The sequence below is a fragment of the Chelmon rostratus genome, chromosome 5 (assembly GCF_017976325.1).
Source record: "Chelmon rostratus isolate fCheRos1 chromosome 5, fCheRos1.pri, whole genome shotgun sequence".
In the NCBI taxonomy this organism is placed as follows: domain Eukaryota; kingdom Metazoa; phylum Chordata; class Actinopteri; order Chaetodontiformes; family Chaetodontidae; genus Chelmon; species Chelmon rostratus.
Genome location: NC_055662.1, coordinates 21,983,184 through 22,009,344, shown reverse-complemented (window position 1 = coordinate 22,009,344; position 26,161 = coordinate 21,983,184). Strand labels below are relative to the sequence as shown.

The 26,161-nt window shown below is 41.5% G+C and overlaps 3 protein-coding genes across 4 annotated transcripts; all 3 read right to left on the bottom strand.

Annotated features, from left to right (window-relative positions):
- Positions 1-7,198: 7,198 nt before the first annotated feature.
- Positions 7,199-7,855, bottom strand: cldn26 (claudin 26). Its single transcript, XM_041937972.1, has one exon. The coding sequence runs from the start codon at positions 7,853-7,855 to the stop codon at positions 7,199-7,201; it is 657 nt and encodes a 218-aa protein (XP_041793906.1).
- A 1,629-nt stretch (positions 7,856-9,484) lies between these two features.
- Positions 9,485-18,498, bottom strand: lztr1 (leucine-zipper-like transcription regulator 1). Of its 2 annotated transcripts, none has more exons than XM_041936710.1 (19): positions 17,882-18,498; positions 17,710-17,772; positions 17,576-17,632; positions 17,402-17,481; positions 17,181-17,289; positions 16,568-16,651; positions 16,424-16,481; positions 16,173-16,312; positions 15,874-16,075; positions 15,276-15,386; positions 15,009-15,101; positions 14,793-14,888; positions 13,983-14,172; positions 13,716-13,885; positions 13,198-13,481; positions 11,969-12,118; positions 10,989-11,094; positions 10,785-10,865; positions 9,485-10,355 (listed from the first exon to the last, which is right to left on the bottom strand). In XM_041936710.1, the coding sequence occupies exons 1-19, from the start codon at positions 18,058-18,060 to the stop codon at positions 10,239-10,241; spliced, it is 2,370 nt and encodes a 789-aa protein (XP_041792644.1). In that variant the 5' UTR covers positions 18,061-18,498; the 3' UTR covers positions 9,485-10,238. The 2 variants fall into 2 exon arrangements, with proteins under 2 accessions (XP_041792644.1, XP_041792645.1); XM_041936711.1 differs by having other exon boundaries at positions 13,983-14,169.
- A 2,709-nt stretch (positions 18,499-21,207) lies between these two features.
- gal3st1a (galactose-3-O-sulfotransferase 1a) lies at positions 21,208-22,774 on the bottom strand. Its single transcript, XM_041937923.1, has 2 exons — positions 22,647-22,774; positions 21,208-22,361 (listed from the first exon to the last, which is right to left on the bottom strand). Exons 1-2 carry the CDS (start codon positions 22,772-22,774, stop codon positions 21,212-21,214), a joined length of 1,278 nt encoding a protein of 425 aa, XP_041793857.1. The 3' UTR covers positions 21,208-21,211.
- Positions 22,775-26,161: the final 3,387 nt, after the last annotated feature.

The window sequence follows — 26,161 nt, the reverse complement described above, 5'->3', positions numbered from 1 at the left end:
GACAGCGCTGTCTGACTGGAAGTATAAAACACACCATCAGCATCTACACAATGGCTCAAAACCTCATCTGCACCACCGGCACCAGAATCACTGCAGGATCCACTCCATCCAGCTCAGCGCTTATTTTTATTATTATATTTATTGTTGTTGTTGTTGTTGTTATTTTTATTTTTATGCCAATTCTTAAATCTATATAAATTACAACTTTAAAAAGCACAACTTGCTGTGTAGGCTACTGTTTTAGATCCATGAAGAACTGATTTCCAGGAAAAGAAAACAGCCATTTTATCCAGATAAAACTACTTTAAAGTTGACTTTTTTCTGAGCTTCTGTGCTTGACGTTACACAAGTTGCTTGCAGTTTATGGTTACTGGTTACATGTGCAGTAAAAAGTCTGACAGGTGTCTGGGGGCTAATAAATTCCATTTTATCAGATAAGTGCATAGACTTGCATTCTCATCTAATTTGCATTTTCTTTTTCTTTTTTTTTTTTTTTGTCCTAACAGGAGAGACCACTTATATAACCACATTGTTGCTAATCAGTGCGTGGACACTACAGGTGATGTCTCTTAAAGAGCATCCAAGTCAACTGCCCACGTGGGGGTCAGTGTCCCGTGCATATGGAGTATGTAGGGTGGAGATCTCTCCACTCAGAGAACCTGGATTACACATGTGACCGCCTGATCTGTGTTGCACTGGCTGTATAAAGTCTGATATGCTGTACTCATGAGAAAGAGGATTTGTAAGATATACAACATGGCTTGTTTGTTTACGTTAGACATTTTCAAAGAGTTGTTTGCTTTTAAACTGCTTTCAGTTTCAAATTTTAGCTTTTTACTTACAGTTTTGCTTTTCGATTGACAAAGCATAATGTGTCTGCATGCTTTTCATGGTCCTGTGTCTTCTAATCAGTCAAAGTCACTGACTGTGTTTGTGTTACTGATGTTGCTCTGAAGTGTCTCAAAGAGTCAGGATTAGACAGCCAAGGAAAGCTGGCCAGATGATTTTCTGTGTGTGTGTGTGTGTGTGTGTCTATATGACATGTTAGTGCTTGTAAAAAGGAAACAATTGTGTTAATTAGGAACATTTCCACACACATTGTTACCTTTGTTCATGCATATTGCATGGAAACTGTTAAATATTAACAGCACTCCGACACCTATTAACTTTCTCGTCACACTGCGCTTTAAAGGGAAGCAGGGGCCCCTTTAGTTTCAAAATCCCCCTTGTTTTTTGTTGCCACGTTGCCCTCACATTTCTGCCAGCTCTGGTATTCCACCCACACATACAGTAGTTAGTTACTCACAGGCTCACTGGCTGCTATGAATCTGAGCAAGCTGCGGGATGGCAGGTGTATCACCCAACATGGTGCAATCCATCACCAAATTATCCTTTTGAGGTACAACCAAAAGGACTGCTTGATATTCTGAGCACATCTTAATGTCCCTGAACTTCAGAAAAAAAGTCTGCAGTGTTGAATGGAGCACTGCTTAGAAAAAGTTCCCGAGAACAAATGAGAAATGGAAAGATCTCCTCTGACTGGCCACAAGTCTGCAGCTGAGATAGAGCTGTTGTGTCTAATCCATGTGTTTGTTTGCAGTGAAAGAAAGTAACTAAGTGCATTTACTCAAGTACAATTGCACTGTACCTATTTACTTTGCTTGAATATGTCAGAGGAAACCACATTTATTTGACAGCTTTAGTTACGAGTTATTCTGCAGATTGAAAAAAAAACACATGATGAGCTAATAAAATTTCTGAACTTAGTAATCACTAATTAGTGATTCCTGTCAGTTTTGCCATGTGACACCATGCAGCTGTGACACCTTGCCACATGTCAGATGTCTATGAGCTGTTTGTAGTTCTATTAAAGAGCAATTTCCTCTCTAAGCTTCTCAAATAGTTTATTTGAGTAACTGCTTACAGCCCAAACAGGTAAAATGAGTCAAGGCAAGGGTGATGAGAGTCCAAAAAGTGAATGCAGATTTGTGTAGCAGAACTTTTTTTTCTTCTTTCCTCCTCTTATAATCATCTCACCGCCCCTCAGATTTATCTTGTGACCTGTTGAGGGACCCAAACCCCTCAGCTGGAAACCACTGGACTAAACTACCTGACTGTATGTAAAGCAGTTAAAGTAGCTCCACCTCGACCAGCATAGACAGTGAAATGCTGCTTATGAATTGATGCATCAATATTAACGGTCTAATAATGTCATAAATAACACTACAGCTGTCAAAGGGGCCATTTTAATGCAGAACCAGTACTTATTTATAGTACTTAAAAATAAATTTAAGCCAGTGATGATTTCTGGCTTAAATATCATCTCCCACACGTGGAAAAAGCCTCTTTTTGGTCTGTATTCCTGCTCTGTGCGTCTGTGCCAGACATTAACATTTTCCTGCATTCAGTCATCAGCCATGCTAACACAGCGGAGCCTTTGATGCTGCGTTTCTTTAAATACAGAGAGCAACATATCAGATCATCCCCTGAAGAGCTGAAGACTCTCTCACATGTTGCCCCTTTAATTATTTGTCACCACTGAAAGTTTGATGAACAACAAATTGGACGGCAAAGAGCTGCCATCCTGGCGTTCCAGCAAGCCCGAGATATTTTGTGCAAAACTAAAGTAGGTTAAGCAGATTTGGTCCTTCACAACATATGACGCAGATCCCGCTTGCTCACTGTTGGGCCTGTCCCCAAGCAGTGCTAATAATCCTGCCTGCAAACAAGCTGTCAGTTTCACTCACTTCCCTACAAATGTAATACCTGTTTCTGGAATGTTTGAGGGGAGAATTAGCAAAATGCAGCTCCTAGCTGGCGGTGTGGAGGCTGATCTATAAACTGACTGTGAGTGGGGGAAAAAAAAGCAGGAATGTTGAGCGCCAAAGTGCCTGCGCTGTGCCAGTCACATCCATCATTCAAAACTCATTCTACAGCAAACGGTGATGTTATTGCTCTACAAAGACTCATCAAAAAGGGACATCACATAGAAAGAGGCCCTCCTCCAAGCCAGCAACTACCCTGATCCTCACCATAAAAACATCAGCAGCAGAAGAGCAGATGCTGTAATTTACATATGCAGTAAAAACTGTTAATCACATGTCACTTCACAGCGTTTTCTTGGCCACCTGAATAAAATAACGACTGCTGGTTCAGTGGCTCATTTACCTGCAACAACCCAAACTGGTGGTCTCTGTTTTATTCACACACTTGCTCGGCAGGTATGTCAGCCTGCGGTTAACGATCAGGGCTCTCTGATCCTCAGCTGATAAAGGACAACAGCTCACAACAATCTAACTGCACTCTTAATATTTGACCACACCTGTCTCCCTCACCCACAGGTTGCACATTCTCCTGGTTTGTGAAACAACAAGATAAGCCCGAGGAATCGTCCCCTGATTGCGTAAGCCAACTGCTGAGCAAAAGCGCTCTCTCACCGGGCTCTTAGTGGTTTTCTATTTCGTTTACCGTCAACTTGAGGAAGCATTCGATGTGAGGGACAAGTGGGCGAAATCGTTTCAATCTTTGGTCTTTATAGCATTTCTTTGTTTGATTGTTTACAAGCGAGGGTGAAGTAGACAAGTCTCAGGCCGTGTTTGAAGTTAGATTTATGCACCTTCATCAGCTGAGTCAACAGGATGTCGCTCAAAACGCCAAAAAGCTTTTGACTGACTTGTATTGGCTCTGCTGCCGACATAACTCAACAATCCTCAGCCCTAGTATGTGACACAAACAGATGTTATAAGCAGGATCGTTCACAGCATTCTTGACCAAGTTTGTGCAGATGTGTATACTGTTTGCTTGTAGATAAATTGTAATGTTACTACCATGTTTCAGGCAAGATCATAAGATCCCAGACAGCCTAACCAGTGTGCATATTGTGTGAGTATAGTGTTTTTTGAGTATAGTTAAGCTTTTAATGGAAATCAAAAACAAACCATTAGTGTTTAGATTAATACATAGATGCCACGTGGCTCTAAAAAACAAAGATTATACTGTCATGCATCACTGTTTACCGTGGCACTCAAAGAAAAAAACAAAGCATTGCTTTATCCATTTTCTCCTTTAAAAAGTTCATCCAAACTTTAAATTCTGTATCTTATGTTCTGTCGTTAAGCTGAAGTGGGTTAACAATCGCACCACCGACTTCTATCAGGTCACTTTGCTGCTGCTTTGGGCGATAACCTCTCCATGATGTCATGGAAAACTAGAATTGTGGTTTACAGAGGGGTGTACACCCCCACAGAGGAGCTGTGCGTCCATATAACAATTCTGCCATTGACCAGTTTCTCAGCATGCTCACACACAAACAAATACACGCACGCACATAAGGAGCTATCAATGGAAACAAACAGACTATGAGCTGTATCGTGTGAGTTCCTGAACTATTAAGAACTTGCCCTGTCGATGAGTGGTTGGGCTTTATTTTACATGTATGCAGCAGAACTGATCCATAAATCAAAATCTATGGACTGCAGCTCTGTGTTTCTGCCACACTTCAGTTTTATATACTGCACCACAGTTCCCCAGGAAAGATCTGGTACCTGAGTCCCTGGACCAGAGAGCAAACAACTTCCACAGAAGTACTCTGTGGCCCATAGTGTCCAATACAGGCAGAATCCACTTGAAGAAATAATTCTACACAGAGCATCACATCAGACCAGGAGCTAATAAAACAGAGCTTCCCTGACTGTAAAAGGAATAAATGAGCTTACCAGTGTGCATGGAGCAGGTGCACTGAGATCCTGTCAAACTCCCTGGTGCTCAGCTTCCCCTGCGGAGCACGGAAGCATATTAGCACACGAGTCTCCTCAACAATCCTGTCCCTCTCCGGGATTGGCTATGTCCACTGGAGTATTCCCAGTCTGTGCGTCCCTCTCTACCCTCCTCCGCTCTCCTCTTCTGCCTCTTGATGCAGCAGAGACTCTAGAGTGTGTGTGTGTGTGTGTGTGAGTGTGTGTGTGTGTGTGTGAGCCCCCCTCCAGCAGCAGACTGAGCTGACCGGTCGTGGGAGTTGCTCTCTTTCCCTGGCCGAGCCTGCAAATGCAGCACGGAGGACCTTTGCCAGTTTCTCAGCTGTATGCAGTATTGATGGAGTTGCTGAGGGGATGCTAACACAGCATGAATTCTCACCGTTCCCTGCTCTCGTCCTCCCACCCCTCCTCTCTCTTTCCCAAACACACACACAAACACACACACACACACACACAAACACACACATACTCTCTCTCTCCTACAGGCTGCTTGCTTTTCTATTCAGACGCTTTCAGCCTTGCCTTCAGATGTCAAAGACCCGACTTGCCAGTTAAGCCTGATCAAACACTTGCTTGCCCCCCCTCACTGCACTGCACTGCCTGGTCTGACTGCCCACTTATCACACTGCCTCCTTAATGTGCATGCATTGTGCTGCATGGCTGCGCTGCTGCAGGAGTATCAGCTATTGCTAAAACTCACCTATTTTTACTGACCAGCAGGACACATGAAAAAAAACTACTCCTCAGATTGCTGCAAACACTGAAAACAGCTTTTACAGTATGTGCGCACAACACTTCTTTTAGTGTGTGCAGCAGGGGGAGAAGGAGTGAAAGTGCAGTTGGTGCAGTAAATCCCAGTTTCAGTTAGGGGGGTAGGGTGGAGCAGGATTAAAAAGGTATACTGAGTCTTATAGAAATGAGCTCCCAAGATATTTCCATTCCTCCTGCTCCCACTGTGGGAGGAACAACACCCCCCCTTTAAATAACTGCTGGGGCAAGGTCATTCACCTGAAAATCTCAGATTCATTTCTGTGGAAATCATGACTGCACTGACACAGGATGATGATCCAGATGCAGCATTAACAACCCTGGCGCTGTTTCCAGAATGCCAGTGTGTGCAAATGAAAAATGAGTTTGATCAGATAACAGAGATTTTCACTGTATTCCTGCAGCGTGCTGACAGCTGACACGTGCACATGTGCTCCAGTGCGAGCATGTTTGTGTTGCTCTCTGCGTGTGTTCGAGCACATCTAAAAGCTTGTTTGAGTGGAAGCCAGGGGTCGGCTGTGTGCACATGTACGACAAGACGACTGATCAGGCTCTCCCAGGGTGGGCGCTGCGTTACATCACCGATACATCACTCAGTTTAATTGAATTACAGGGGGGTACTCTGGTCTGCAGGGGCCAGAGGAGCTGCAGCATCCAAAAACCCAGATTAAGAGAGGCGAGAAAAGCGAGTGAATCATTCATAGGCTAAACTATCAAATCATAGCCTGCCAAGATTTTAATGTCAGCTGTTATTAGGGTGGATTCAGCCTCGTGGTTTATTAGAGCTACACAGACGGAGGCTCAGCAAATGTTTAACACAATCTAGACACAGTTTGATATGATGCAAACATGGTTGTGACATCAAGAAACTGACGAAAATATCCAAATCAGTTCTAACCATCACAATGTACAGCAGCACAGCGAAGCCAAATGGTGTATTAAGGACTAAGAGGAGCTGGTGGTGCCAAGTCCCTCCCCGAAACACAGTGAAACACAGAGGAGCTGCAGCACTGGAATGCAACTATTCACTCCTGCCCTGCCGGTGGGCTCAGAGACCCTGCTCACCACTAATGTTGGACATTTCCATGATTGTTCAGGGTTCCCATGAGTCAAAGACAGACCTGTGCATGAGGCTGGATAGCAGCTATTTACTTGGTGTTGTGCTATATATCTTTATGTACCTCTTCTAAGGACTTTATATTTAGGTTGCTGTTGTTTTTGCTTTATTTTAAACTAAATGTACTCAATGACATGACTTTCTTCATCTAGCACTTTTATTTGGAAGCTACAAAAAGGTAATCCAAATTTTACTCTAAAATCAAAATCAGCAGAAAGAAATCATCAGAAACGCAACTCTATATCACAAATAAGATGACATAAGTTATATGTTACTGTATGTATGAAAAAACAGGGTTTTATTGATGTACCACAGACTTTTCAAAGAATCAGAAGCTGAGATTACAGGGAGGTGTTTGATATTATCAGTAACAATTTGACTTCGAAATGAACAAATAAAGCACAAACAGCCATGTAGTTTTCATGTTCAGTCAGATACGTTGTTCTTGTCATTTCACACAATAGAGCCACTGAAGTATTTCATTATCTCATCACTAAAGTCCACAAGCTGACAATCCTCCTTATAAAGTACATAAATTTGCAGGTGACACATTTGACATCTATAACACCTCTGTCTTCAGGTAGTGCTTTGTTCTGTGCTTCACCTGCGGGCTGTTTGACACGCTTGGTGGTCTCTGGTCGAAGTCGCCCATGCACACAGCTACAAAGAAGAGAGTCCCTCCGATGACCAGAGCCAAACCTCCGAACCATCCGGAGAACATGGCCTCTCCATACTCCCAGCGTGGCATCACATCGGGAAAACCCTCGTCCCAGAAGTCCACCACAGTTGTGTAGGCCACAATAGAGACAGGAGCCAGAGTGGTGAGCCCTGACACCCAGGACAGCACCCCGCCGAGGATCAGGAACCGTCTCTTCAGGTCAGGCTGCCCCACGCACACCTCAACCCCCTCCAGTCCTGGGAAAACAGCCAGCAGAGCTAAGCCTCCGGTGCCTATAGACACCGACATGAGCACCCTGGAGATCTGCAGGTCCATCGGCAGCCCCAGGATGGACTCATAGGCTTTGCACTGAATTCCCACCTCCTCGGTGTAGAGGCAGGTGTGCCACAGTCCAGAGAACCAGTTCTCCACTTCGTTCAGGTCAGAGTTCATCGTCTTCCACAGTGGAAGGAAGGTGGTGATCAGAGAAGTGACCAAACCTCCAAACGTCACAAAGAGCGCAGTTCTTTGCATGATTTTAGTTGTTAGAAAAACCATATTTTACCTCTCCTGTGCTGTGATTCCTGCTCAAGTGTGAAGGTCTAAGCAAGAGGTCCCAGATCCAGAATGGCTCTGTAGCCCGTCCCACCTGCTGAGGTAGCGGGACCAACCCGTCCAGCCCACTCATTCAGCCTCCTTAATAAAATGCACCTGAAAAGTGAGAGATTATCCAGGACTGCGGCATGACAACAGACATACTGTGTTGTTTCAGTGTTCAATATCATCACAGCGAACAATGAACTCTGTTTTTAGATGAAACCGGATATGTCCTGTGGGATTCTGGGCTGTCTGTGCGCACAAGTGGACTTAAATGAATGAAACATGAGCAAGCTGCACATGTGGGATACACACAAAAAAAGAATGAAAAGCTAAATGCACAAATATGACGGTCTGTTTCTTCATGGATGTGAATTTCAATCCATCTTTCAAAGTTTGTATTATTTCAGATTAACTGTTTTACTGATCTCACTGATGAGACTTGGGCATTATTTCAGTTAAGACATTTACACTCTAAGCAACTGGAAAGAGGAGCTTTTGATTTGCCAAGTGTCTCAAGTATCTAGACTATGAATAGCACTTTGTGCTCACTGCAACGGTGCTTACAACAGAGTCCAGAAGAGTCCAACACTTTGTGAATTCCACCGAGGCTCTGTACAGATCTTGCAGTACAACTGGCAGCTAACAGAATATTCAATCTAGAGCCTCAGCATTTAGGTCAATCTTTTTTTTTTAATCAATCCCATTAAGAAAATATATAACTTCAAAATAAAACACCTGAATTGTTCCCAAAATGCAACATTTTCTTAAAATTTGTCCATTTTAATTAAGTCATATTGAATAGTTTGAATGTTTAGAGTTGGTCTGGATGTCTTGACAACTGTAAAAGTATTTTTAAAAGAATGCATGACTCATACAAACTCATACAATGGGGTTTACCAGTTAAACTGTAATTTAGCTCACTTGGGTAAATTAAAATCCTTGCATGTGCTAAACCTCGCAGAAGCTGAAGCAGTTCACCCTCTCAAACCAAGGAGCATTTGTCTGACCTTATCATCCATAGATCTGTGGAAACTGAAACCTCTGAAGGACGTGGCTAATTTCATGAAAGGTCAAGGCATTAACCTTTTTTCAGTCTTACAATGGCTTTAGTTTATGGCAGGGGTCTGTGTAGCTGGTATACAATATAAAAACACTTGTGAATACCACTGCAACTATGAAGACTTTTTGAAGAAACAGCATCAGGTCTGATTTTTTAAACGCAAGTTTGAGTTGCTTACTTTGAGAAATAGCAATAGCTATCCAGCCAGGTCAATCCACCGAATATCTGCTCTTTTCTTGGGCGAGTGTGGCATTTAATGGTATGTTAGATCAGGACCAGAGTGGAGTCAGCTGTTAGGGGCTCCAGTACATTTATGACGGTGTGGTCCAATACCCTGAACAGAGTTTGATGTTAGGTCAGAACATCTTTTATAGGAAGGCTCAACCAATTGTTGGCACATTTTACTGTTTATGGATTGCTGCCAAAGGATGGTTGTGCAAAAACTTTAATTACATTATCAGGTAGTTCACTTAAATAGACAGCTTAAAAGTTGAGAGGGCCAACAAGACTCAGTACATGACTCAGTTTGTATAAGATTTATTAAGGCTTTAAATACATGAAACTCATGTGGGTAAATGCTTAATAACAGCATACTGATGCCACTACACACATTGCTATATGGTATGGATAAAGAGAGCTTGTCTGTTAGTAATGGTAAGAGGTGATTAGTATTACAAAGATGTGTGCCAGTGACAATTCGGCCAACAAAAAAACAGCTTTAAGACAGACATACATTCTGATTATTTTCATATAATGATTTTGATTTCTTACAACTCTAAACCTGGCGTGTTAACATGATAATAAGACAAGTGAGTACAGTTTCAGATAAATAGTCTTATATTATGCTGTAAGTACCTGAGCAGATAACTTAAAACAGCAAAACTTGAACATTTCTACAGTGTCACAAGTATGAATTATTACAGTCCACTGCATATCTATTAAAAATGCAGCAGCAATACTGAGCAGAAAACAACCTCACAGACCTTTTCTTCTGTGTAACCAAAATAAATAAATGACAAAATCAACATCAAAGGGAATTTTTGGACTATTTAACAATTGTAAGAGAGCTAGAATCTGGTTTCTTCACTGATTTCACTCTTCACTGAGATGCAGAGTGAGAGACAAGAGCAATTTGATACTGCATAAGGAGGTCGAGTCATGCCAGGTCCAACATAAAAAAAAAGTACTGTGTGTTGGGGACGAGGGAAAGACTAGAAGTAGGTGCAGCAGAGATGTATGGCTTCTGCGAGGGGAGAAAAGAGCCCGGCTCTCTGCGTCATCCTAAATGTCGGAGCCCATCTCGGCACACTGTTTGTCTGATATGTGGTTAGCTAGCGACTCAATGATGTCCAAAAGCAGCAGCTGGCTGAGAGACCGCAGGTTGGGGAGCTTGGATACCTTTGGGAGGGGAGGAGAGCAAAAAATGAAAAAAATGAGCCACAAATTAAGACAATGAGTCAAACAGAGTCAAATGAGGAATAAGCAGCACTTGATTGCTCATGCATGAAAAATGAAGATAAACAGAAAGAAGCTTAACAGAAACACTAACAACACTCCAGTGAAGGGGGGTGAGAACTGCGTGCTTCGCTGTGTCTTTGAATAACAAACAATAATCAGAGTGGCACTTTGACCCTCATCGTTATGTGATGAGGTGCTTGTACAGCCGGCCGGCCCGTAAACAGTCGCCTCTCCACGCAGAAGATGGAGGATGATCCACCAGGAGGCCAAAGGTGTCAGTCTCCCGCAAAGAAGACAGGCCTACAGGGTTAGCTCAGCTGCAGTGAGTGGGCAGCAAACCCCCAGGGCTCCGGATACAAGCCCACCCACCTTAATGAACTGGTGGACAATAATGTGCAGGCAGTGCTTCTTCATATCCAGAGCCTGGGTCTTATCAGCTGCCTCCAGAATCTGAAATATTGAGGGAGAACTGAGTGAGGAAGTGATTCATGCAGCATAAAAAACATCTTCAAGTATGGGGTAACACTTTCAAATGAGGTCACTTCTCCCCCCCCTGGGTAAAAACATAAATACCTGCAAGACATTCTCCACAGTGACGTTCATCTCCAGATTCTGCTTACAGTAAGCCTGCAGCCTGTTGTTTGAAAACCCGTAGTAATATGGTGCAGCAAACAGATAGCTGTTCATCACAGGTCAAGGAAGGCACAAAAACTTTTCTCTCTCCGCTAGATTCCAGTGAAAAATTTGTGATTTTCATTTTGCTGAAAAGCAGGACTATATGTATTCTGACCACCCACGCAGCACAGAAAACATCTGACAGAAGGAGACATTCGTTAGAGTATTCGCAACTAACTTCTATGCTAATGAAAGAATTAAAAGCTATATTTTCTTTCTGGCAAAGTATCAAAGAAGTCCATTACGATACAGTTACAATAACTTGATGCTAACGGTATCGTTTTTATGGATCCCAGTGAAATGATTACCTTAATGTTAACCACGTCAAATCTTTACTTAACCTCAAACACCTCTTATTCTAACACATAAGCATTTTCAAATGCCTAAATGTAGCTCTAATCTCGAGGTATATACAGAAAAAAATACTAATTTTCATGCTTGTGTTTAAACCCAAATTTCTGGTTTGGTGGACTTGACTGTTCAAAATTCCCTCACTGAAATACAAATCCAGAGTGAGTGTTTCAACAGAAGACATCAAAGATGTATGTTTTGAGTGTGCTTGCTCTGATTGACGGGTCTCTCAGCTTTTCACACTCAGCCATTGTGGTTACAACTTTCTCATCCTGCTTTAATTCCACCACACTTCCTCTCTGTTCGTCACAATTGTATTTTCTGGCTCGACGGTTGAGAGGAGCAGAAGCCGTGTCCCACTTCAAGGGCTGCCTTTATCAAAGGATGTGGCCTCATTCCTAAATTCTTTTCATTAAATTTGCAAAATTGTTTCCAAGATTTTGTCAGTGCTGTAATTATAGTGGGCTCTGCCAGGGAAAAGGCTTTTAATCTGAATAAATATAAAAGTCTGAATTTGAGAAGGATACAGAGAATCTTCTGGAGGCATGTTCACATCACCGTAGTAGATATAACGCAGCATGGACTCAAACGCCTGCTTACTTGGAACCATCTCACCGATGGAGATATTAACCTGCCCATCCTCGGGCATGAAGGAGCGAAACATCGCCTCAAAGTAACTGAGGAGGAAAAATGTAACGTTAAAAACTGTCAGACATTGCTGAGTTGAAACAGACAAAGTTCAATGACTACCTCTTCATCAGGCATCTCAAACCGGTTCCATAAAGGGCCGCGTGGCTGCAAGTTTTCATTCCAACCAAGGAGGAACACACCAGGCTGGAATCAATTAATCAGCTGATCTCAGTCTTCAGCTGATAACTAAGTGATCCCTTGATGTTGATTGGTTGGCCTGATGTGCTCCTCGTGGGTTGGAATGAAAACCTGCAGCCACGCGGCCCTTTATGGAACCGGTTTGAGATGCCTGCTTTACATGCACAAAATATCCCAAAATATTCCTACTAAGCTGTAAATTATAAGCACCTTCTTCTAAGGTTGCTGTTGTGATATTGGCACACACTCAAAAACCTGTTGATATCCAAGTTATTCATAATATATAAAAAGTAGGTACATTTCTCCTTCCAAACAGAAATGCGGGATTTTCTCTGGTGCATGCACCTCTATCCCAGCCTTGCAAACTGTTGGCAAGGCAACGCACAGACTTGATAGTAAACAGATGAGAGGCTGTACGTCAAACTGATATGAAAACCCAAAATGAGACACATGTTCTGAATGTGCTGTGCACATGTCTAAAGACTGCTTCTGAAACCAGATAGTACCAGTGTATCCCACATGCTTTGTCATATTCACAATAATAGTAGAATATTAGTGTGCATGTAAACATAGTCAATGATAAGAAAATGTAATCACCTCCCTAAAACGTTTGCACATTTTTCATGATACAAAATGCATTTCTTGGTGGTCGCTGGTAAATTACATTTACTCTTAAGTCTAAAATCAAGTAAAGTGGATCACAATGCAAAAGTAAATAAGAGTGAAGGTCTAGTAAATCTCTAAATGTCTGAAAATGCCTTAAAATTGTCTCATCAAAACCTAAAGACCACACATTTTTGTCACTGAGAGTGAAAGTTGTTTGATTGGTTTGGGTCAATGTGTATAAAATATACAAAAGGTCAGAGGCCTGATAGCTTTAGCTGCTTTATGTGCACAAAGCAGATCATGAAACCTTTGCTGTCTCTACCTGGATCGGGCTGCCAGTATGGCTTTATGAGCAGGTCGTGGGTGTCCGTCTAACAGCAGGATAATGTCACAGAACTCCAGGCCGCCTCCCTCCAGGTAAGCCTTCATGTCCTGGACCAGGGAGGTCCCGATGTCCACAGGCTGGTCTGAGTACAGCCTAGGAGGAGGCTGCTGCTTTCTTCGCACTATCTCCACAATCAGCGGGGTGGACAGATGTTCAAACTCCTTCGTCATGATCACCTGGTTGAAGTGCGACTCCTTCACTACAAAATTAAGGCAATGTTCCTAGAGGAACAGAAATCATTTGTTAGCATGATTGTTAGAATAAATTATTTGTGTTTCCACTTCATCTCTGTTTTTAAAATAATATAATAAAATAATGTAACACAAAGCAGCAGAGCATTATTGAATTTAGAAAATTTACTGCACTGAAGACACTGAACTCCAACCACTGGAGGGCAGGAAAAACAAGATTTGAAGCCAGTGTTAAGTTCATCTTTAACGGTTACACAGACGTACCTTGAGCTGGTCCAGTTGCAGCTTGTTAGCATTTTCACAAACACTGAGAACGTTCTGCAAGTCAACTGATGCCTCAATGTACTGCACACACAGCTGCTCCAGGCGAGAAAGCTTAAAACTAAGGGCCAGTTTGTATACATCCATGATTAGAAGAACATCCTGGACATGACCTACAGACAAGATAGGAAAAGAACAAATTATTAGCTTCTCTTTTCTCAGTTACAACCTGAAGACTGACAGACAGGGCAACCATGAGGAGAGAAGTACCTCTGCGTGGGTACTGGATCTTGTCCGTGTAGAGGAACTGCATTAAGACTTCAAAAGGCTGGGCCTCGGCCTCCCTGATGGCTACCTCTAGCAGCGGCTGTGTTCCCGATGGCCTGTTGCCTGCTGGGATATCCCTCGGGCCTCCAGCTGCCCCTTCATCACTTTCCTCACTGCTCTCCTGTTTAGTCTTCTGCACACAGATTATGTAACACTTTAACATGCAACACTTTGTTTAACATTCCAGCTGAGGTTCCTCTGTGGCAGTGACCTCTTGCTGGTACAGTTTTTTATATCATGTCAGTTATTTCATATTCTGTTTGCAGCTTCAGTTCGTATGTAAAGGCAGCGTTGAGTCAGATAATCTTCAAAAAATGTGGTAGTCAGCTTGGGAACGGTATTGTGACACTGACTACTGCTTAACATTATCAACACAAAGGTTCTAATCTGGTGATATGTGACAGGGGCATCCTTTCTTAATTGGAAGCATTAACTGGACTGAACTCTTCTGCTTTCTGCTGGTTCAGCCTCATGTCAGTTTATGGCTGTTTGACATTGAATGGCACAGCAGCTGGGAGTTACATCAACACAACATCACTTTTGTGTACAGGTTATATGGGAATTGATGATCTTCATTTCATGATATTGTTTTACTTTGCGTGTTCCTGGACTTACAGTCTCTGTGATAGTTGAGTGAAATGAACTACTAATATGGCTCTGTCTGATTTTTGTTTCGTGTGTATAAATATCTTTTGACAACCCCAATCGTTTTTCTTTTTGTCAGAGAAAATGCACATGCTGCATGGCTCTAACCTGCCGCTGCCTATCCCAAGCCTGCAGGATTTTCTTCCGCAGCCACTGACATCTTGCAGTCACTATGGCAATATGCCCCAAGACTCTCTCCTCCCTCTGTGAACGACACAAGCAGTTAAACAGATAGAAAAATCACTTTAGTTGGATAATATGAAAGTCACCTTATACTTGCAATGCTCAGCCTCACAGTATCACAAAGCGACCATGAAAACCCACCTCGCCCAGAATAAATTCCACATCACAGAACTGACGATTCTCCCACAGTTTGCCATAGTCCTCATGGAGAGTACACTTTGGGTAGCAGGAGAACTGCAAGAAGGAGAAAATTATATTTTAAGAAGCTCATAACTATTAAACCTACTCTACAAACAAGCTTTATGGTTCAAGTACACCAAGTCCATAATGTTTAGATATAAAAGGCTTTAAACCTCACTGTCCTAATGAAGTAAAGTATTTAGACCAATGAACGTGTTTGGCACTAACCTGGAATCTGTACATCTCCCCACTGCGCACATTGTTGTCCACAGTTCCTCCAAAGATGTACATTGCATCTTGAATCACAGCTGCAGCATGAAAGAGTCTCCCGCTGGGCATCTGAGGAAGCACAGGCAGATAAAATTCAGCTTCTGCACTAAAGGGTAAGGAGATTGTCCAGAAGTATTGCTTCAAAATTTGTATTTAAGGATTCATTAACAAATGTGTTTAATTGTAACTCCAGGATGGCACTAAAGGAGCACCCATACTCCTGCGATCAGCACTGATTCTGCTGCTAAGTACTTGTGCTTCCACCAGATTCATACAATCACCAGGCTTTCCAGATACGTTGTAACAATAAAACTCAAATTGTCCTCTACAGTGTTTAATGAAGAGTAGCTGACTAAGAAATGAACACAAACATTTTAATTGTTTTTACACAGATTGCAGACTGCAGTTAAAATCAAGGGATAGTACAGTCGGGGTGGTAAGTGAGGACCAACATGATTTTGTTTGGAATTCAAGAAACAAAATCACATTTGTGATTTCATTCAACCACTTGCATGATGTATTGACACACTTCTTTGTAAATCTGTTTTGTTCATACCTCACTGTCCAGGCTGGGATGGATCACCTCCCAGGTCTGAGAGTCCACATCATAGCAGTGCAGTTCGTTGGGCAGAGTGTTGTCAGCTGCACCTCCAAATACATACAGGTGGCGGTCAAAGGCAACCATAGTGTGGCCATAGCGTCTCTGGGGAGGTGGAGGGGAGCCCCGCAGTAAGTGTTCGGTCGGGATGCGTGTCCACCTGAGAAGATGGTGTGATGATTAGTCCCATGCATCGCATACAAGTACAGGATGAGTGACTGAGGTGAGTTGTTGGCAAAGGCAAAAGGTGGACTCACATGTGGCCCTTGAACTCAAACTGAAAAAGGTTGTTGGTGATCTTGGCTCCACTCTGACCAGAAAACACAAACATCTTGTCCCTGCATATGGCTACAGGGAAGTTGCAGCAAGATGGAGGAATCTCACCACTCTGATCGATCTGATGGACACAAAGGCAGAGACAGAGACGTTAACAAACAAATTCAGTGTTTGTGTGAATTCTACTCTCAAAGTTCTTCTGGTTATAGTATGTATAATGTATTATACTGGCCTCCTCCCAACACGCATGTTCTCGATCTTGCAGACTGATGGTCCACATGTCATTAAGCCTGCACATGGGGAAAATATCTGTAATTAATATATGTGAAAAAACAATATGTCCTTTGTGAGAAAAGTATAAAAAAGTCAAATATACCTGGCATTTCCATCGTAGCCAGCAAAGATCCACAGTTTATCACTATAGACAGTGGCCCCGTGTGCAGACCTAGCCACCGGCAAGCTGAAACAGAGACAGCAAGGCTTAATTCTGATATTGTACTAGCTGAGTTTTCACTTTTTACAGATCTGAACCAAGAACACCAAAACTTTTGAAAAGGAACAGGTTGGTTCAGTGTAATTTTAAGTTAATGAGGTCTTCTTGCAACTAGGACAGCTCACACTGTGCTTTATTATAGAAACTGAAAAATGGACACAAGGGGAGGAAACACAAAATGCACTACTGGTGCCCTTTATTGAAATCTTTCTCAAAGTAATAAAAATAACACCAAAACCAGTGTTTTAATTACCAATTGTCTTTTTTTCCCACCAGTTTTTGAAAAGATTAAAAATAAACTCCCATAAACTCCAGAATTGTTTTAGGAAAAGGTTAAATATTGGCCACAGACTTGACCTGATCAAAAAACAAACAAACAAAAAAAAAACTGCAATTTCCCTGCGTGGGATAAATCGAGTATATCTATCTATTTTGAAACAACTTATATAAAAATCTACCATAAAAACACAATTTAAACATCTTAAAAATACATTACCTTCCCTCCACCTTCCATTCAGTCCACTGCCCTGTTGCAAACTTATACTCAAAAAGGTCATTTTTGTTTTTCAGGTTTGAGTTTGAGTAGATGTCTCCAGTGTAGCCACCTGAAAAATCAATCAAAGTCATTATTATGCATTATAACATCAATATCACAAGAGTTTAAAATGGATAGAATGAATGAAATTTGATAATGAAGAATATAAACAAAAAAGGTACCAAAAACAAACATGCTGCTGCCATAGACAACAGCTGAATGGTGATATCTGGGGGCAGGTGGAGTTCCAGTGGTGAAGGCTCTGCAGTGAATAACATACACAGACAATAAATCATATTATATAAAGCAGATATTTATGTTATTTGCTCTTTTATGATGCATTGCTGTAACCTTACCGGCACCATGAGCAGTCCTTCACATCAAAGCGGAGCAAGTCATTCAGCATGTTCTTCCTAATAGGTGACATAAAAAAAATAAGGGCATGTGGTGTATACAGGAAAAACGCCAGTCACTCTTCACTACTACTCACCCATTGTCTCCCCCAAACACGTAAATGGCATCTCTGTATGCCACAACAGTGTGCTTACTGCGCCTAAACAAAGAAAATGAAGTTCAGGGTGAATCCAAGCTTGTAAATACGCAGATTATTCAGTAGAGTCAGATCAATTACAGCTGCAGCAACTCATGTGTCAACAAGTTACCTTGCACCAACAAACTCATCACACGGAGGGAGTCTTCTCCAGCGATGGACAGTCTCAAAAGGGCCAAAGTTGAGCGTCAAATATTCCACGCTGTCGGAGCAACTGTGGTCGAAATCAACACTCGGGGCCACTTTAGTGGATTTACAAGACATTGTTGCTAACTCATCCAGCTGAATCATTTCTCAGGGCCACTCATCTGCATGGACGTTTACAGTTAACGCCATCGTCCACTTCAGTCCTCCAGCGTGACAGCTAATGTTTCTAACACTGATATTCTCTGTGTGGATAATGTTATCCGCTTTATTTACGTTAGAGGATTATGGTCTTCCGAGTGACAGTTAGCAACTAGCGATGCTAAAAACTAACACCAGCCGCATAGCTAGCCCTGGCTACCTAGCTAGCTTTGTGCCAATGCTAAACTGCAAAACAAGCAACATCTAACATTTACAGCTAATGAAAAGTTAACGAACAGCTTCTAACGTCGCACTAATAAATCTGCTTTATACGCTCCAACACTTAAACTAGTATTATTACTGAGTGAACAAGTACGCAGAAAGACATTAGCGAAAAACTAGCGTAAAACTAGCAAAACAAAAGCGCCATCATTAAAGAGCAGCCACGGCCGGCCACGCCCCCGAGCGCGAGACTGGTGAGTACTTCACTTCCTGTTAAACTAATTTAATCCTCATAGGCTACATGTAAAGTGCACACTTTAAATATAACAGTTTTAAATGTTACAAATGTACGTAAGACCTTAAATAGATGTTTTTAAGTAAATGTTTTCCAATCCGCTATGAAAAAAGCAGTTTTAAACGGAATTAAAAGGAATGAGTGGTCATGGTTTTGTCATTTTCTAATAAACTCTCCCATCAAACTTGAGTTACCTGAAATTTTAAACGTGAGTGACTAACAAAGAGTTTTAGCAATAATCTATCAAGTCTGCAGATGTGTGCTGTTCTGCAGCTGTACATAAACTAGCCAGAGTGATTGAACCTGGAAATACAAGCATCCTTCTAAATATTGGCGTGTAACTGTTCTGTAAAACAATAGTCAGTTATTTATTAACCACTCATAACGGCTTAAGTCACAACAAGTGACCATTTGTAGGGGGTGTTTTATTAGAAAGAGTAACTGATTGTACATCCAGGGACACAATTAAAGTATACCCTATACTGTCAGTGTGTGCTTGTATATCTAGATGTATGCACACACATCTGAGAGTAATGGTATGATGTGTTGTGTTGACATCAGGGGAATCAGTTGGGGATTCTTAATTAATCCAGTCATAAGATTGATAAGATTGTTTCGCAGGTAAAGACGGTAGCTGACTTTCTGATTCCCTCTTCGAGCACACAAATTTCTCTAAAAATGTGAGCAACCAATGGTTTTCTGAGCTCATTAAGACTGTGTCAGACAAATAGCTGATAAAACAATGTCCCCTCACACTGCAGGCATTGTATTTTTTTTTCTTTATCGTTTTTTTTGTTTCCATAAGCTTGCTTTTGTCTTGCTACTATCTTAGTATCCAAACAGTGTTTAATTGTTGTGTTTATATAGTTTTTATAATAAATACTCACCTCTCCTTACAACCGTATCATTCCCACTTTGGTGTATAATCTGCATCCCAAACTGATTTTAACAGGACAATCCTCCAACATTGTAGCCGCTGCCAAAATTGGTTTACTCACTCAAGAATTGGTGGTTTGTCTTGGTCCATAATTTCAAGATGCATTATTTTTCAACCTATTCAAATATGTTGGGATGTCACATACATTCTCACACAATTAACCTAGAACAACCTTACTTATACGTACAGTAATACGGATTAAACAGTCACAGAGAGGAAGCTGTCAATTTTATGAATCAGACAGAACATTTCATACATGCAACACGAACATGCAATTTTCTCTTTATTTTGAGGATAAATAGATTATCATACATTGCCAGGAAAGACAACGAGGTATATGGAGGACAAAATCAGAAAAATTACACATAAATGAAACGATAACTGAATCCATTACATATAAAACACAATAAGCAGGATATTAAATGCACAGAAATACAGAATAAATGAATATACAGGTGAATGGACACAAATTAAGAAATAAATGTGGGATACAGGAAACGTATTTCTAAATTTAATTCTCGTTATTTTTGCAGGCTAAGATTATGAGGCTGCGTAAACACATGTAGGTGTAAACACAGTTAGTCACTGTCATAGTGCCTGTCTAGATAGGATTTACCTGACTTGGCTGATGGTGAATTTTATTTTTGGCTTACTAAGCAGCGTAGAGTCGCACCACACTACCAGTGCACCTGCCAAAACACCCGGCAAGTTCGAATGCTATCAGGATTAACCGGAGGAAGAGGAGAATTGGCTACAACAGCGAATTGCCCTGGAGAGGCGAAAATGTAATATTATATAGCAGAGAACTCAACATATATCATATATTATAAAAACTGACAAGGAAAATAAATGAGTTAGGAAATTATTTTGCTTCTTTTTATTTATTGTTTTTCATGACAGACATTTTGACATGTTACTGCAGGTAAAGCAGCTAATTGCTATAATTGATTTGTAGCAGTTCTGGAGTCCTAGAACAGAGCGATCAATAATTAATGTTATTAGTTGCAACTGTGTTTTCCCTGTCATGACAAGTGAAAATGTCTGCCATGAGAAAGATCTGTGTTTGCTCACCTGTTTGTTTAAATTATGGCTGATTTTGTCCTCCATAGACTGCAAAGTTGGATGTAATACTTACATTCACTATCTTCACATCTGTATTTGAGCCCTTAGTGAGGTTTCAGTCTTTTAGAAATTAAATGTTTCAATTTCAGGGGGTAGGCATCAAAGAGTTTGACAATATTTGGGCCAAAGGAAAGTACCATTGAGTCTTTCTCTGTTCAACATTAAAAAATTGGCAGTGATGGCAACATTTTTGTCTTTATTCCACAAAAAGGCTCATTAAATTAGTCCTAACCTTCATTGCTCACTCATCTACTCCATTAGCTCACATCCGAGAGTAAGAACATTTAGATTTTTGAAAACTGACTCACAAACATAGAGAACAATACTAAGCCTCATCTGCGTGTAGTAAACTGGTTCAGTATTTGTAGATTGTGAGGTCTACAATATTTTTTTTTTCTCAAGCACCCATCAGATACATTACAGCACACAATCACATGAAATGCAAACAAGTCACTGTGGATACATTTCAACAAAATGAGACAGCTCATGAGATTGAAATGTGACATAAACCTTTAACCGTTCACTCTATCAGCCACACAGTCAGATTCCTCTTCGGTCAGAGTTGAATTGGCCCCTCTTGCTCACCAGTTAATGATATCTCGTACATGGCCCCACAGCTTGGTGATCCACAGGTTGACCCCAAGCTCTGTTAAGTACTGAAGCTCTGGCATCAACATCTTACGGCACAGCTTCTGATGTGCCTTGTCAATATTCTTCTTCAGGTTATACCCCATGATGGACTTCTCTCCGATGGGCTGCCAGGGCTGCATGGCTGTCTCTTGGATGCTGCCGGCTTCTACGGCACGACCCCCCTCAATGCAGATGGATGCCATCTCCGCGTTCCTCCTCCTGAGCTCTGCCACATCCTCAGCCATCCGCGGTCGTCCATATGCATCTATTTTCCTCCAAAAAGTCTGGTTGAAATGCTGGTATAGCTTCCAGTCAATAGCGTTCCACTCCAGAGCCCTGGCCCTCAGCTCAGGGGTCAGCTTAGAGACAGTGGACCCCTTACGGGTGTTGAGCTTGAAGAAGAGCAAGTCGTCCATCTCCCAGCAGAGGGCATCCTTGAGCAGGATGAGTGATTCCTCAAAGTATTCCACCAGCATGACCAGCTGAAAATGGTCAGTGATGAACTTGATTCCCTCTTCTACCCTCGAATCATCCAGCTCCAGAGTGTTGTCCTGTCCAAAGTCGAAGAACAGCAGATTCTTGAGGTAGAAAGAGTTGAAGCCCTCTGGATCAAAGTAATAATGGGGGTCACGTAGAAACTCAGTCAGCTTGTCGTCACCTGGTATCTTCCAGGTAAAAGGCACCAGTCGGCCAAAGTAGTGGAAGGATGACTCAAAAAGCTCTGCGGGGTCTCGCAGGATAGTGATGTAGGAAGTGTCCATAGGTAGCAGCTTGGCCACCTCGGGTGCATTGAAGCGCATGTGATTACAGATAACATTAAAGCACATTCCAGATCTGTAGTCTTTAACCTGCGAGCGCTGGAAAGGAGACGGATAGAAGAAGTCATTTCTGCTGTCTGGGAAGGCAAATTTGAGACGGTGCTTCTCTCCAAAGCGGAAAAGGATGTTGAGGAAGGTGCTGCTGGCCGTTTTGTGGGTCTTCATGAACATGATATCCACTTTAGGAGTGCAGGTCTGGCCTGTGGTCTTTTGTGAGCTGTTTGTGGTTGATTTTGGGTGGAGCTGGGATGGACGGTGGGCGCATGAATAAGGCACTGGAACCCTACAGAGGGGAAAACAATCAAATGGTAAATGTGTTGATAAGGCTGATGAAATATGCTCTCAGTTTAATCTCACACAAAATAAAGAAAAGCAGCACATTTGAGAAGATAAAAGGTGCCTGTTTTGCATTTTTGCCTGAAAAATAACTTAAATGATTATTTTTCTGCCAATCAGCTGATCCTCTCAGCTCAAGGCTACAGTAATTACTGAAGAAGATTTCAAATTGCTGTATGTTTTACATCATGTTTTCTACAGAATGTGTGAACACCAGTGTGATGAGTCTTACTCAGGCAGACTGAGGTGGATCTGTGGAGTGGAGAAGCAGTAAAGCAGGATCATGCAGCTGGTCAGGAAGGTACCCAGGACCAGGCCTTTGCACATGGACCTCCACTGCCTCCCTTGCTTGCCAGTCATGGTCCAGCAGAATCAAACTTTAAAAACACAGAACGTCATCATCATCATTATCATCGTGGTAAGTATTTTCTGCCTCTTCTGTTTTTCTTGAGACAGATACAAGAAAGCCTCTTTGTGTTATGTCATAGTAGCTTTGAGATTGTTCTCTGCTGTAAAGAGGCCAGCTTTGTGCACACGGTGACAACACTGAATGATTTATTCAGACAGTCACTTGGAGATACATTAAGGCGTAAAGAGACTCTATCGGTTGCAATCTTTGCTCGCTGGTTTCTACTGGAGTGGACACAATGACATGAACACTTATGAAATATAAAGCAATCCAATGCAATAGCCTGAAACCTTAGTTAAACATATTAAAATCTCATAATGTTGGATTCCTTTGAAAATGTAGCAGTGAGGTTCAGAGAGGATTCAGTTTTTATTGCGGCCACCACCTGTAGTCAAAACACATTGCAATAAGACTGGCAGTCTGAGTTCTGTGGCTCAAAAATAACACTCTGACCGAGAGGAGAGAATTGAGAGTTTTGTTTGTATGTGATGCCATCATTGCCCAATTATTTGGTTAAAACAACTTAAAGTGATCCACTAATGGCAGCTTCAAAAACTGTAATTTCTTGTGCAGAGTCCTGTCATCAGCTGGACCATAATTTGAGGTGCTCAGGAATATTTACCCACAGGGACGTACATTCTCAGTGTTTTTGACACAGTTTCACAGTGAACCTCATTTCACTTGGCTTCATAAACATTTTAAACACAGGGTTTCATTAAAATTGTATGGTTAGCTACAAAATGACATACTTGCGACTTGAAATGGCAAACCCTGTGTTTCTCAGCTGCCCCATAAAATAAATAATGCATTACCGTGGAAAGTGATATTGCATTCCCCCCTGCAGACTGTAGTAAGACGAGCCAGCTGCTGACTCAGCTACTCCAGAGCCAAAGTGACACTCACCACCTGGAATTTGTGGCATTATGTGACCCAATGAGACCCCAATCCACAGCAGGGTCTGACATGCACTGTATAGATATGTAGGTCAACACTGTTTCCAGCTTTTATTGCTATGATATAAAAGTCAAACATTTTTTTAATCAATTATGTAAAAATCTGGCTGAAAACCACATTTGATTTGTGAAAACGTTCTGAAGTTTTATGTGTATTCATTTTTTCTGGAGCCAAATCAGCAGATCAGTTAATTTTTATCAAAATTTAACTTGTTAATTTCTATCAGCAAAAACATATGTAGGTTGGAGGACTTGTTGTTATGTGGCACAACCAGTAGTGAAAGAGGAATTCAGATTCTTTACTTAAAGTCAAAGCATGATTAGCGACATCACTAATAGTTTAGAAGCTGATCCTGGTCCAATATTCATCTTGCACAAGTGTGATGTGGAAACATAAAGACTGTGATGCACAAACACTGAAAATGGACTTTATAGTCATGTATGAGACATCTTTTGTCCAGCAGTTAAACTTCTGAAATGAAAGTTAATTTAAACACAAGATACTTGTGCTCAAAAAGAGGATTCATTCTCAGTGAAGAACCTTGGACCCCTAATCTGCCTCTATACCTGCCAAAGAGCAGTGATTCCTAGCACGTCTCTGGGGGTCATCAGGTGGATACCTCCTTTCCACAGTGTTTCGCCTACTTAGTCCCACTACACCTCCAGGAGGCTAGGTGGTGAACTCCGGCGTCCCAGAGTCACCCCCCCTAGTGCCAGTTCACACTGCTCCTACACAATCCAAACAGCACTGCCACGTTCAACTGACCCAAGCCTGTTTAGGAGATGCTCCAGGTAGTGGCCAGTATCAATGCTACCATTTAGCTAATGCTAATGCTAACCGCTAAGAAGAACAGAAGAAGACAATACAGTTCCGATGCTTCCATTTAGCTAATGTCAATGCTAACTGCTACCTGCTAAGAGGAACAGAAGAAGACAATAATAATAAGATACTATCATACTACCACCACTTTAGCTATTGTTAGCTGCTACAATGCTACTACAGGCCTAGATGCCACATGTTGCTACCAATTGCCGCACTACCATCATCTCCCCTTGCCTCTCACCAACTGCACCAATAAAAGCAGGGTGGGAATACAAACCCTGGTTCGGGTAGGGGGTAGAAAGTAAAGAGGTAGAGTCAAAGATGAAAGTAGGGATTGGATACAGACCCTTGTTCGGGTAGGGGGTAGAAAGGTTAGAGGGTGCTGAAGGTGGAGGCCTAAACCACAGACTAGATTTAACAGCCTCTTCTAACATTTCCTTCAAGAAACAAACACAACAGGAAAACAACCAAAAAAGAACAAAACAAGCCAACTCTGTATCTTACAACGCAAACTCACCTGAACAGGCCACAAGAGAATAAACGTACATATTTATAGATTTTGCATTTTCTAAATGTTGGCTAACGAGTAGATGTCATTTTAACAATTAAAAAAAGATTAATTTTTTGATTTTTCTGTGTAAAAACTATATCAGACACAAATTATTATTCAAGAAGAGTATTTTACACTCAACTTTAAACATGTCTGAACGGGATCTTTAAATAAAAATACCAACACTAAAATGAAGAAATACTGCATACACCTGTATTCAAAATCCTACTTAACTAAGTGCTGGAGGTGGAGCTAGTTGTTACTACTTTTCAGAGTTTGAGCTAATTCAGTATAGTGGTTCCCACCATGGGGGGCCCCTCCAAACGGTCACAAGACTAATCTACAGCAGAATTTTTATGCAAAAAATATCAATTCATTTTTTCAACTTTTCTCGAATCTTTCTGTGTTTGTGAGGCAACAGATAAAAATACAATATAAGGATAAAGTAGCATAAAATGGAAAAGTTGTACCTAAGTCCAGTATTGTGTCCAGATGTACTTAGTTACTTCCCATCAGTGACAGTGACATACAGATGCTCAGACACCTTTGAAGGGGAAATCAGCTCTGTATCACATAGATCTCACACCACCTTTTGTCATGGCTTCCAAGATGCGAATGTTTGGTGTCACCGCTAACACTGTTTTCTGTGTTTGTTGAATTTGTTACTGGTCTGATAACATCTCTTCAACAGTAAGTCATAACAACAACACACCATCCTTTATCAGAGGTCCGGTTCATTCAGTACAAATCCCGTAAACATCAGTATTTTAGATTTGCAGTGTTTTCCAAGCCCTCCAGCCATTCATTTCATATTAAGATGCAAATCCTCATGAGGACCTGAGACATGGTGGAGAGACAGTAGATAATCCATCACAGTGATCCCCATGTGTTCTTTTGTTTTGTACGTTTTAGTAATGTGGTAATGCAGTATAGATTTTTCAAATAAATCACTACTTCCAACTGTATTATTATTACTTTTGTTCAACATTATTAATTTTGTTACAAAAATGTG